Consider the following 13,746-nt stretch of genomic DNA (forward strand, 5'->3'; position numbering starts at 1 on the left):
CATATATGTTTTGATGATTTGACTACAACTTTTAACATTTCAAAAATGTGTTGAATAAATGTAGATCACTTTCTTGGAATTAATAATGCTTGTTTTAACTTTTGTTTGCTGTTAGATAAAATAAAATAATAATGGATGATGAGTTTGATGAAGCTGATACCAAAACTAGAAGACTTCCAAAGGTTGCTAAGGTAGAAAAAAAAATGTGTTAATATTTTTCTTTTTTTGTTGACTTAATTTTTATATTTTAAATGTTTACATAAAAACTTTACTAAATTATGGTTCACTGAATGGTTAAACATTTGAGTTTTTATTGTATTTTTTGAAAATATTTATGTATATGTATATATTTATATTTTATTTATGTTTTATTATTATGTGTATGTATATATTTATGTTTTAATGTAATCTAAGGTGAAAAACAAGGCTCCTGCACCAGTTCAAATTACAGCAGAGCAACTTCTTCGTGAAGCTAAAGAAAGACAACTAGAAATAGTTCCACCAGTAAGTTTACATATTTATAACATAAAAACTAAAAAAAATCAAAGTTTAATTTTTGGTTTATATTTTCTGAAAAATATTTATAATATTATTTAACACATTATTTATTTGCTAATAGATATATTATTTTAAAAAAAGTAATAATATGCTATAGACATTAGGACATTAAAGTTATAGATGATTGGTTTGATTTGATGTTATTATTAATTAGTTTAATTATTCTTTTAATACAGCCTCCAAAGCAAAAAATTTCTGATCCAGATGAACTCCAAGATTATCGGTTAAGAAAAAGAAAGGTTTTAAGATTTATTTATAATTAATAAAATTGATAATCACTTTTTTTTAGAAAAAATCTTAGCTATGAAAAATTTAAGTCACACTAAACCTCTTAATGTATTCAACCTCTTACACCCAACAGGTTATAAAATTTGTTCATTGTTTAACATGTCATCAAATTTCTTCAAGATGCCATGGTGAAAATTAAATTTATTTAAATTTTTATTCAAATGATTTTCCAGTTTTTTGAGGATAACATCCGCAAAAACAGAACTACTGTTGGTAATTGGTTAAAGTATGCAGCATGGGAAGAAACCCAGAAAGAAATTCAAAGGTAAATTACATTTTACAAAAGTAATTTTTTATAAAACATGATTTTTATTTTTGTAACATGTCCGGTTTTTGAGGTAATGTGGTTTTTAAAACTTGAAATTGATATTTTAAATTTAATTTAGCTACATTCATTATTCATAGAAAAAGGTCTGACATTTTGTTATGCATGGTGAATTTGTTATGCTTTTATACTAGGTCAAGACATCTACATGAAATTACTGTGATTATGACATCTACATAAAATTACTGTGGTCATGACATCTAGATGAAATGACTATGGAATTAAAATCATTTTATGATTTGCATTGTTCGCATTTTATAGTTTTTTAAGAAATTTTCAGATCTCAAATAAAGGTTTTATTTTTACAAGAATATAATAATATGGAAGAAAAATGATGAAAAATGAAATAGTATGGATATTTTTAAGAAGGTTTTGTGAGATACAAGAAAATTTAGGCTATAAATTTCACACTGACTTATAAATGTTTTCCGGGTGTTAAGTTAAACATGATATAAAAACTATTTCATTTGTTTTAAAAATTTGTCTACTAAAGTAGTGAACCATGTTAATTGTAAAAACAAGTTTGTACTGTGGTCCAATGTGATGATCATAATTATGAAACTAAGGCATAATTAAAAACCATGAAATATTATAGATAAGATGATTCCATGTACTTTTAGAGATATCTCTAAATAACAAAAGGTTTTGTTGAACAGTTATTTATTATGAAAAAAATATTTAAGATTGAAATTTTTAAAATGTAATAATAGTTTCTGTTTTTACTATTATGTTATAATCTTTATATTATAATATTTTAATATAAATTTAATATTTTAGAGCAAGGTTGATATATATTTATAATATTTAGAGCAAGGTCAATATACGAGAGAGCTTTGGAAATCAACCACAGAAATGTCACTCTTTGGTTGAAATATGCAGAGATGGAAATGAAGTAATTTTAGTTTTATGTGTTCCATATATTTTGTCATCTGTCATCTCTTTTTCAAATAGTTACATGTTTCTAATTCATGTTTTAGACACAGGCAAATAAATCATGCAAGGAACATTTGGGACAGAGCTGTGACGATATTGCCAAGAGTGAATCAGTTCTGGTAAAAATTTTAGTTTTTTGTTTTTTAACTTTTTTTATCTTTGTTTTGTATGGACTTATATAATAACATTTATTAGAACTTGTGATGTATTTGCGAATTAAAATTATATATTTATGTGTGTATATACATATATATATATATATATATATATATATATATATATATATATATATATATATATATATATATATATATATATATATATATATATATATATATATATATATATATATATATATATATATATATATATATATATATATATATATATATATATATATATGGCCTGAACAACTGCTGGCTCCAGAGACATTTGTGAATAAAAGTCTTTAAATGTCCTAATTTGACATTTTATTATATTATAAAATGTCAAATGAGGGGTTGTATACATAATATAAAAAATACTACAAAACTACAAAAGTCAAATAATAAGTTTTTTTTATTTAAAGCCGACTTGGTAAAAAAAAAAAAAAAAAAAAAAAAAAGGTGTCAGAAAAAATTGTTGAATAAAACTTACAAAACTTTTAAATTAATTGAAAATGTGACGATCATTTTATCATTAATCAATTTTTTTATTAGTGCTTTCGTATGAGTTATGTAAGATATGAGTTATGTGTTAAGAGCGTAAGATATGTGTTAAGTGTGAGAGCAGTATTGAATAAGTTATAAGTATATTCTTGAATCAAGTATTAAAATATGGTATTAAATATAGTATTAAAATATGGTATTAAATCAAGATGTTTAGACTAAATCTGAACATTTTTTGCGTGACTATGCACTTGTTGACATATTGTGCATAAAGATTGAAAGGTTTATACATGATTCTGGCTAATCATATAATGCTAGATTTACTCTGCTACAGGTAAAAGTATACTTACATTTTTTATGAATGCATTTGCATTACAAATACATTTTAGTGTAACAAATACATAACAAATATATTTTAATGTAACATAAATACATTACAAATACATTTTTATGTAACAGGTATAAATATACCTACATGGAGGAAATGTTGGGAAATATTCCTAACACGCGCCAAGTGTTTGAAAGGTGGATGGAATGGGAGCCTGAAGAACAAGCATGGTTATCATATATTAAGATGGAATTGAGGTATAAAGAAGTAAACCGAGCACGTGCAGTGTATGAAATGTTTGTTATGTGTCATTCAAATGTTAAGAATTGGATTAGATTTGCGAGATTTGAGGAAAGTCAAGGCAACATTTGTAAGCCTTTTTTTTAATTTTTTTAGTACTTTGAATATCTTTAAAATAATTTTAAAAAAGGTTTTTGACTAAATTACTTTTGTTGTTTTGAAATTTTTAGCCAATGCACGGATTGTTTATGAGCGTGCTGTTGAATTTTATGGCGATGATAACCTAAATGAACAATTATTCATTGCTTTTGCAAGGTTTGAAGAAAATCAGCGCGAGGTATGGTTTAGATTTAAAGTTTTATAATTTTTTTGTTTTACTATTTTATTTTTGCTGATAAGTTTATGTTTAATAATATTTTTTATAGTTTGAAAGAGTTCGAACTATTTATAAGTATGCTTTGGATAAGATTTCTAAAAATGAAGCTCAGGTACTATAATTTTAAGTATTTATATAAAAGAGTTACAATATGTATATTCCTGTAAAGGATATGTTGAACTTTGAAACTGTTTTATTAGTTTAATAATTTAATAATAAAACTATTAAAGTTTTATTGAAGAAAAAAATTTTTATGATAAAGGAGTTATTCAAAAATTATACAACATTTGAAAAGAGGTTTGGTGACCGAAGTGGTATCGAAGATGTTATTGTGAGCAAAAGAAAGTTTCAATATGAAGAGGTAAATTTTTTTTGTATATGTTTCCAATTGTTAGTAGAACTGATTAACCTATAAATCTGTTTTTAATTATTTCTAGCAGTCATTGTCAATTGTAAGTCAAAACAATTTCTTTCTGCAGTTTTGATCAATGTTTAAAATTTGTCTTAACTCATCTCTTGGTTCTACTTATCACATCCTACATGATATAGATAGATGTGGAGAAACTGAGGTTATTGCTCTCAACATTTCTGAAGTCTTTGATAAAGTTTGGCATGCTGGTCTTCTCCGTAAGCTCTCTCATCTTATGGTGTATTAGGTAACATCATTAAAATAGTTGAATCCTTTCTTACCAATCGCAGTATACAAGTTGACCTGGATATGCTTCTTTTACAGGAAATGAAGAAGAGCATTCTTCTTCATTTCCTGTAACTTCAGGAGTTCCTCAGGATTCTATCCTTGGCTCTATACTTTTTTTAATTTACATTAATGATCTCCCTGAAATTCTCACATCTAAGGTGGCATTGTTTGCTGATCATGCTACCATTTATTTCTGTCTTGATAAAAAGCCAACATTCTCTGATAGCTTAGAGGGGGCATTTGAGCTTGAAAAGGATCTCACGTCTGCTACAGCATGGTGCTCTCAATGGCTGGTGAATTTTAACTCAGATAAAACTCAACTTTTTTTGGCTAATTGTTAGATTTTTCTATATTTATGAATAGTGATGTATTCGATGAGTCATCTACCCTTCATCTTCTAGGATTAACTTTTACTTCACATCTTTCTTTGAATTTGTATATGAAATCCATTGCAAAATTAGCATCTGCTAAGGTTGCATCTCTTTATCGTGCTAGTCACTTTCGTACTTTGGTTTCTATTCTTTATCTCTATATATCTCTTAAATCTGTCCTTGCATGAAACGCATTGTAAACATTGTTGGGCCTGCTTTTGCAGCCAACCTCCAACCATTATCGTATTGTTGTAATGTTGCTTCTCTTTCTCTTTTCTACAAATACTATAATGGGCACTGCTCTAAAGAGCTAGACTCTCTTGTTCTATCTACTTAAATTCATTCTCATTTTACTCGTCATTTAAGTCTCATTCTTTTACCGTGACTGTTTTCAAGTTCTTCAAAAATTCTTATTTGTCTAGTTTTGTTCCTTGAACATCATTTCTTTGGAATTTGCTCCTTTCATATTGTTTTCCTGATTCATTTAATTTGCAATCTTTTAAGTTATCTGTTAATTGTCATCTTCCTTTATAAACTTCATCTTTCCCCTTCCAGTAACTTCCTACTCTAATAGTGGGAACATTTCAGAAGTTGGTATAGAAAGATGTAGCACAAAGAACTCTTAACTTATTTAAGATAATATTTTCACTACAACCTAAACTTAAAGCATGGTTTAACTTTAATGGGAATATCAATTATACAGTTGCTTTTTTATTGATGCATGTTCTGAAACTAATTTAAAGAGTTAGTTAAAATGCAACAAGCAAAACAAAATAAAATTTTAAATGCTCTTAGAAAGATTAAGTCAGTAAAAGGTTAATCCTTCTCAGTGAAAGGCTGCTTGACTCGGATGAGCCATCACTGATCTCTAGTAGCACCAGTGATGGTTCATTTCTGCTTCATAAGAAAGAAGAAAAAAAAAAAGAAATCAAAATGACCAAACCAAACTCTACAAAATATATATACACATGAAAAAAAAAAAAGTGAAAAAAAGCCCAATCGCATATGAAATTAGTTTTTGCATGAGACTGTTTGCTTAAATTGGACAGCAAACCCTTATAATTGGTGTCTAATTAATCATTATTCTAACAGAACTTGCTAATATTTTCCTATTATTTGCTGGTGTACATAGTGTATTGCTTTTTTCGTAAGTATGTATTATTTATGAGGAATTCTCCAAATTTCCTATCATCTATCAATGAAAATGTTTTTATAATAACTTACCACCTTTCGATTTTAAACCTAGAGATTTTAAGAAATAATAGCGTGATAACTATTATGATAATAGTAGTGTAACTTGCACAACGTTGCACAATGTTACGATCTAGTATTCTGTATTCAGCCAAATAGTTTGCAATATTTGGTCAAGTACCGAATAGTGAAATAAGTTGAATATTGAAATTCGTGACATTTCTAATATTTATTATGATAGTAATAGTGTGATATATATTATGATAATAATAGTGTATCTTGCACAACGCAAATTTGTGTTATAAAACAATTTAGAATTTCTTTTAGTTTAAATTATTAGGTCTAGGAATTAATTTATGCGCTTTCTAATTGAAAATTGAAGGTTCATTTCAAAAACTAAATGGATGAATACATCAATGAAAATAGTGTCCATCGCTAGTCACTACTTTTGCCCATCTTTCCGGCAATTTACGAATTCCATGTCGAAAAAATGCTTCATCCTTAGAAGTGATCCAATCAGAGACCCATTTTTCGATATTTTCTGAAAAAGTGAAGCGCTGTCCAATCAAATCGTTATTCATGCAATCGAACAAGTAGTAGTCAGAAGGAGCAATGTCCGGAGAATACGGCGGGTGGGGTAACACTTCCCATCCAACATTTTCCAAATAGTTTTTGACAGGTTTTGCGACATGTGGTCGATTGTTATCATGCTGAAAAATGAGTTTATCATGTCTGTTACCCCAATCTGGTCGTTTTATGACCAGAGCTTGCTTCAAATGCATTAATTGTCGTCGATAACATTCTCCATTAATAGTTTCACCAGGTGTCAGAAGCTCATGGTACACCACACCTTTAATATCCCACCATATACACAGCATAACCTTTGCACAGTGAATATTCCGTTTGGGTTGTGATGGACCTGGTTCACCTGGCTGCCAATTCTACATCTTCAAATTTTTTCGGTTGTCCTGGTCGCTCTTGGTCTTCCAAACAAAAATTACCACTTTTAAACCGTGCAAACCACTTCTGACGTTCGCTCAGCTAGAGCATGGTCACCATAAACTTCAACCAAAATACGATGACTTTCGGTAGCACTTTTCTTCATGTTAAAGTAATGATGAAGAATCCCCCGCAGAAACACTTTATCAGGAACAAAAATCGACATTATCAGTTAAATTAAAAATAGTGTTGTTTACGCTTAAATCAAATGATTTATAATGAAAATGATGCGCAATAACAGTGATCTTCGCACGCATGCGTGGCTAAATGAAACGCTGAGACAATAAGCTAGTTTCGTAATCCCTTGTCAAACTGCACGAATTAATTCCTAGACCAAATAGAATATTTTGATAGTGGTTATAAAATTACATTAAATTTACAATTATAAAAATAAGTTCCACTAAAATCAAATCAGATATATTTTGAAAAAGATTTTACATAACATGGAATACTTACATATTGTAAAAGTACTAATTTTAAAAACACTTTATGAAACAAAAACACAGAAAACTGTTATGTAATAATAATGAAGTTTGATACCAAAACTTATTTAATTTATTTTTAAAAAATTTATTCTGTTTTAAAAAATAACCTTTTTAAGTTATGTAATTAGTTTTGTTACAAAGTGTTAACTTTTTTAGCGTTAAATAAACAAATAAGCAAAAAAGCATTTTTGTGGAAGCAAGTAAAACCGCTTAAGTAAAACATGTTTAGAATTGCATAAACACCATTAATGTTTTCATACACTCATCATCAACCTTTGAACTTCTTTTTCCTATTAATTTAGTGGTGGAAATAAAGGCTAAATAATTCCATCAAATACAGTTTTGTTTGATATGTGAATTATTAGTTTTCATATTTTTGATAAAATTTTATAGTTGCTTAGAAGCATAATTTTCATAGTTTTGAAAAAATGTTATACTTGCTTAGAAACATAATTTTCTTAGTTTTGATAAAATTTTATACTTGCTTGGAAACATGAATTTGATAGTTTTGATGAAATTTTACAGGTGCTTAGAAGCATAATTTGCATAGTTTTGATAAAATTTTATAATGGCTTAGAAACAGAAAAGGTAAACCTTTTAAAATTTAAATTATAATGATTCTCCAAGCTCATAAAAAAATATTTTTTTATAAGTGCAATTTGTTTTAAGTTTTACATTTTGCTTGTTTGATTTATTTTCCTTGGATTCTTTTTCTGTTGTATCTCATTGTTCTGTTATAAAGGAAGTAAAGTTAAATCCTACAAATTATGATGCATGGTTTGATTATATCAGACTGGTTGAAAGTGATGGTGACCAAGAAACTATACGAGAAGTTTATGAGCGTGCAATTGCAAATATACCTCCGGTTCAGGTAAATTTAAATAGTTTTGAAATATTTTTCTTTTCAGTATTTTATAAATTAATTTTTTAGAACAAATGAGTTTATTAATTGATAACATTAAAAAATATTCTCATCGAAAATGCAGAAAAAAGTGGATCTAATCATTTTTTTTATGCATTTCAGCATTTTTTTTTTTTTTTTTTGTAATTCACTTCCCCAAGGCCAAGAAGGCCACTACAGTTGAAGAGGCTACTTGTGGTTATAACCCTCTCCCAACTCTATAACTCCGAAACACGAACCTTGACAAACAAGGCCGCTGCGCAGAGGAACAAGTTGAGCGTGGTACTACCAGGGACATGGTGGGAACCTTTTGCTTATGAAGCGAGCGCTCTACCACTACACCACTACCGCATTTAATATATAAAACTTAATTGCTTGTTATAAAACTTGAGATGTTTTAATTTATAATTTATCATTTAACTTAATACTGCTGCTTTCAATTTTAAATGTATTATTTTTTACTATTTTTGTTATTGTCTTGTTAATTTTTTAAATTTCTAGGAAAAGAAGCATTGGAGGCGTTACATATATTTATGGATTATGTATGCCTTGTTTGAGGAGCTTTCTGTTAAAGTGAGTTATTTTAAATCATATACTTTTTACAGAGATATAAATTCACTTGTTATATTTATTACTTTTTTATAGAGCTTTAAGTTATTACAGAGGTTTAAGTTTTAATAGAGATATAAGTTTTTTTAGAGGTGTAAGTTATTATAGAGATGTAAGTTATTATAGAGGTGTAAGTTTTTATAGAGATATAAGTTTTTATAGAGATGTAAGTTTTAATAAAGGTATAAATTATTACAGAGATGTAAATTTTTATAGATATGTAAATTATATACTTTTTATAAAGATTGTTGATATAAAATCAACTTAACAAGATCAACTTGTTGAGTTGATTTATAGAGATGTAAGTCCACTTGTTGAGCTGTTGAAAATATTTTACAACAAATTGGATTTTGGTTAAAACTAAATTACAAACTGGATCTTTCTAAACATATGAGCACAATTTATCTTATTGAGTTATGGGATAAGTTGTAATCTTTGTTATATTGTTTTTATTTATGCTTAAGTATCACTTAAAATGGTTCACACCAAATCTTTGAAAATACTACATGATTAAAGATGCCTAAAATAATTGTTTATGATATCATTCAACAAGTAAACTAGTGGCATCTTGCCAGAAAATTTCTATGCAAGATTAAAAATTAGCGCACCAAAAAATAACAACTTAGTACATCGTTAGACTGTGAAAGCAGATTCTTTTGTACATGTATATTTCATGTGAAAGACATAAAGATTACATTAGATTATAAAGGACATGCAGAATGAATAAGCTCTTCAAGTTTTTTTCAAGCACGTGCACAGTTTGAAGACTAAATTTGTGGCCCTGATAAATTTTGAACCAATGACTTTTCTTTATGATTAAATTAAATAAAAATCTTTTTATTCAATTTAATTTTTCAAAAATTTTAAACTTTTTTCATTAACTTCCAGAAGTGATGCATATATGATGAAAAAAAGTTTAGTTTAAAACATAGCTAAGTTTATACAAATTGCTTTATGCTATTCAAAAAAAATTTCACCATTTGAGTTTTTTTTTTTATTAAAAAAAAAACCTCAAAATACATATGGGAGTTCAAAGATAAAAATATTGATGATTTTTTATAACGCATACAATATATATATATATATATGTATATATATTGTATGTGTTAGTGTTGTCAAAAGACCCGGTACTTCGGTACCAAGTCGGTACTAAAAAAATGTAAACGTCACGGTACCAAGTTTTCTTAAGTACCGGTAGTACCGAAGACCCGTTCAAACCCGATTCCTTGATGCGCATGCCTGCAGTAGCGCGTCCTCTTTATTAAACTGCTGAGAAATGGCGACCGGTGGTGCAGCTGATGTGGTAGCTCTAAATCCACTTGTTGAGAAAAAAGGAGGAAAGAGCCATGTGTGGAAATATTTTGGATTTGCGGCTGATGACAAGGGGAATATCATTGATAATCAAAAACCCATTTGCAAACGATGTCGCCGAAGTTTTCACTCAAAAGGAGGAAACACATCGAACTTAATAAAACACCTCAAAGACCGACACCCGGATCTGAAGAAAGAGTTCAAGCAGGTAAGTTTCAAACTAATTTCAGATATAGAGCTTCTGTTATGAATTATATATCATATTTTAATTTGAATGTCTGAACCAGTCGGATAGAAATAAACAGCCAAAAATAAGTCTTACAGAAAGATTAAAATAACAATAATAAGCTTAAAAATTAAATTTAAAAAATATATACTTTTTTTACGTTTTTTTACAACCTATTGTTAAGACTTTTCTTTTAATAAGTATTTCTTATAAAAAGTAATTTGTAAAAAGTAGTTTGTATTTAGTCTTTTCAAAAAAAAATTTTGTAAAAAGTCTCTTGTAAAAAGTCGTTTGTAAAAAGTTGTTTTTAAAAAGTCGCTCATAAAAAGTCGTTTGTAAAAAGTCGTTTGTAAAAAGTTATTTGTAAAAAAGATTTTGACGTCTTTAATAGAATGACTTTACAGAGAAAATAAAATCGGTGACTTCAAAAGCGAAATGTAACTTTTTAAGTGACTTCTAATTAAAACGTTTAAGCATTAAAAGTTTTGAACAACGTTCAATGTTTTGAATAAAGTCGTTGTTGTTAATAAAATTAATATTAAAAATAGTTCTAAACGATTTAAATTAATAAAAAAAATTATGATTTAGTAAAAGATAATATAAATATATATTTTTGCTGATTCTTTCCTTCTTCAAAAAAATAAATAAAAAAATTCCAAAAAAATAAAAAATATTTATCGAAGAAAACGTTTTAGCGAATAAAGTTTTATGTATAGTTTTTTCGATTAAAGTATTAAAGTTTTTATCGCATTATAAAAATGGAAATAAAATTAGTTATAGAAATAGTTTTAAATTTATTATAAAAAATACATACTTATAAAATAAATAAAACTACATATATTATATTTAATTATTGGGAAAATCCTTCTAATCCTTTACTTTTTTACTTCCATGGTGCTACTAATAGAAATTATGTAATTACCTACCTTGTAAAGGATTAAACAATTTTATACAAAAAGTATTTTTTAACAAAATTTAAAATATTTAATCTTTTTACAAGTACTAATTATTTATTAAAATTGTTTATATAGGCTTTATATAGGCTATTATATAGGCTATTATAAAAGCTGAGGTTTGTTATTTAGAGAAAAACTAACGTTTCATATGTTCAGACTTAGCTCATTTTTGACTTCTATACTTATAAAGTATATTTATTATATTTTCCTTTTACAGCTGCAAGCTGAGGAAGACCATGGAACACCCCCGCAAACTCATAAACAGGTAACAGTTACAGAAGCTTTTCAGTGGCAACAAAAATATGACAAAAACTCACCTGAGGCAAGAAAGCTGAACCTAGCTGTTGCTGAATTCATATGTATTGATAAAGTGCCCATTTATACAGTTCAAAAATGTGGATTCCAACAAATGCTCCATCATTTCAACCCAAAATACCAGCTTCCAAGTCGAAACTTTTTTATGTACACTGAGATTCCCCGCATGTACAATGACACCAGAGACCTCATAATCCAGCATCTCAGAGACAAATCATTTTACAGCTGCACAACAGATCTTTGGACAAGTAGAACTGCAGACACTTTCATGTCTTTAACTCTGCAGTACATTACTAAATCATGGGAATTGCAATCCTGGTGTCTTGGCTGTTGTGGTCTCAACACAGACCACACTGCTTAAAGTTTGAAGGAGGCCTTTGAAGAAAAACTTGAAGACTGGAAGTCGGACATTGCAAGAATGTCAGGCATCACAACAGACAATGCCACAAATAACAAAAAAGCCTTTGAGGACTACACCTGGATTCCTTGTTTTGGACACAATCTCCACCTTGCTGTAAATAAGGCATTAGACATAAACAGGGTGTCTGCAGTGCTGTCAAGGCTTCGAAAAACTATTTCTGCCTTTACAAGATCCCCAAAACTTTCACGCCAGCTGACCAAGAAACAGAAAGATCTGTCCTCTCCAGACCACAAACTCATTCATGATGAACCCACTCGCTGGAATTCTTCATATGATATGGTGGAACGTTTCTTGGAGCAGCAGCAGGTTGTCTGTACTGTCCTGGCTGAAGACAGGAAAAAATGGCATCTGATGCCAAAAGACTCAGATATTACAGTTTTAGAGACTGTTAAAGCAGTTCTTAAGCCACTCTGTCCCTTTACTGATGCACTAAGCGGGGAAAAACATACCACCCTGTTTTCAGTCTTGCCGTTACTCTGGAAGATATTTGAGTGTCTCAGTCATGAACAAAGTGACTCTGCATTAGCCCAAGAGATGAAGGAAAAGATACACGAGTATCTTCAGCATCGCTATGATGACCTGCAGCTACGGTTTCTTTTGAACACTGCAACCTGCCTTGATCCACGATTTAAGAACAGCTTTGTCTCTCTAAAGGATGATGTGAAGCCAATTCTCCTGGATGAGGTGAAAAAAATGGGCAATGAAAAAGAAGGAATTGCATCTCGGGTGTCTAGAGAATTGTCAAGTAAAGAAGTCAGGCCATCAAACAAATCCAAAAATGACCTAAAGTTTCTGCTTTCCACCACACAAAGGGGAAAAGAAAGAAAAAGGAGAGCCAGCATCCTCAAGTCATGCACCTCTTTCTGCAAGTGACGAGATAAATGGTGAATTCTTGGTGTACGATCAGATGCCTGAGGTCAGTGCTGAGGATGATCCACTTATCTGGTGTAAAACAAATATGGGTACTCTACCTCAACTATCAGAGTTTGCCAGGAAGTACCTTTGCATTGCTGCATCTAGCTGTTCATCTGAAAGAGTGTTCAGTACTGCAGGGTACATTGTTAGCCCAAGACTCTCAAGACTGAGTCAGGAACATGTTGATATGTTAGTGTTTCTATCTGAAAATCTGGAAATGGCAAAGAAAGTAACTTAAGGAATAACTGTGTAGACCAGTATTGATTTGGGTGGAAAATGTTGTTATTTATCTAGTTATTTAATTACTCAAACGTTTACAATCCTTTGCTTGAAATACTTAAATTATGCCGTTGTTGTTTTGTTTTTTTACATGTATAATAATATTTTAATTTACAACTTGTTGTTCAGTTATGGCATATTTGTTTAATTTATAAAAATGTTAAAGTTTATAAATAAGAGTGATTATTCAGTCATGGCTTATTGTTTTGTTATTTATCTAGTTATTTAATTACTTAAATGTTTACAATCCTTGGCTTGAAATACTTAGATGATGCCATTGTTTTTTTACATTTATAATAATATTTTAGTTTATTACTTGTTGGTCATGGCATATTTTGTTTAATTTATAAAAATTACGTTTTTTAGGTTTGTAAT

The 13,746-nt window shown here is 28.9% G+C and overlaps 2 protein-coding genes across 2 annotated transcripts in view; both read left to right on the forward strand.

Moving 5' to 3' along the window:
* The first annotated feature begins 98 nt into the window (after positions 1-98).
* LOC100208284 (crooked neck-like protein 1) overlaps positions 99-13,746 on the forward strand; it is a 28,074-nt gene continuing 14,426 nt past the window's right edge. The window contains exons 1-12 of the mRNA XM_065799892.1: positions 99-191; positions 415-504; positions 735-797; positions 1,020-1,111; positions 1,980-2,063; positions 2,149-2,223; positions 3,211-3,449; positions 3,550-3,656; positions 3,745-3,807; positions 3,958-4,056; positions 8,181-8,309; positions 8,841-8,912. Coding sequence (XP_065655964.1) covers positions 132-191; positions 415-504; positions 735-797; positions 1,020-1,111; positions 1,980-2,063; positions 2,149-2,223; positions 3,211-3,449; positions 3,550-3,656; positions 3,745-3,807; positions 3,958-4,056; positions 8,181-8,309; positions 8,841-8,912 — 1,173 coding nt within the window. The 5' untranslated portion in view covers positions 99-131. The remainder of the gene's footprint in view (positions 192-414; positions 505-734; positions 798-1,019; positions 1,112-1,979; positions 2,064-2,148; positions 2,224-3,210; positions 3,450-3,549; positions 3,657-3,744; positions 3,808-3,957; positions 4,057-8,180; positions 8,310-8,840; positions 8,913-13,746) is intronic.
* Positions 10,081-12,242, forward strand: LOC136081784 (E3 SUMO-protein ligase ZBED1-like). The gene is made up of 2 exons (XM_065799893.1): positions 10,081-10,467; positions 11,659-12,242. Exons 1-2 carry the CDS (start codon positions 10,225-10,227, stop codon positions 12,115-12,117), a joined length of 702 nt encoding a protein of 233 aa, XP_065655965.1. The 5' UTR covers positions 10,081-10,224; the 3' UTR covers positions 12,118-12,242.

The sequence above is a fragment of the Hydra vulgaris genome, chromosome 06, assembly GCF_038396675.1.
Source record: "Hydra vulgaris chromosome 06, alternate assembly HydraT2T_AEP".
NCBI lineage: Eukaryota > Metazoa > Cnidaria > Hydrozoa > Anthoathecata > Hydridae > Hydra > Hydra vulgaris.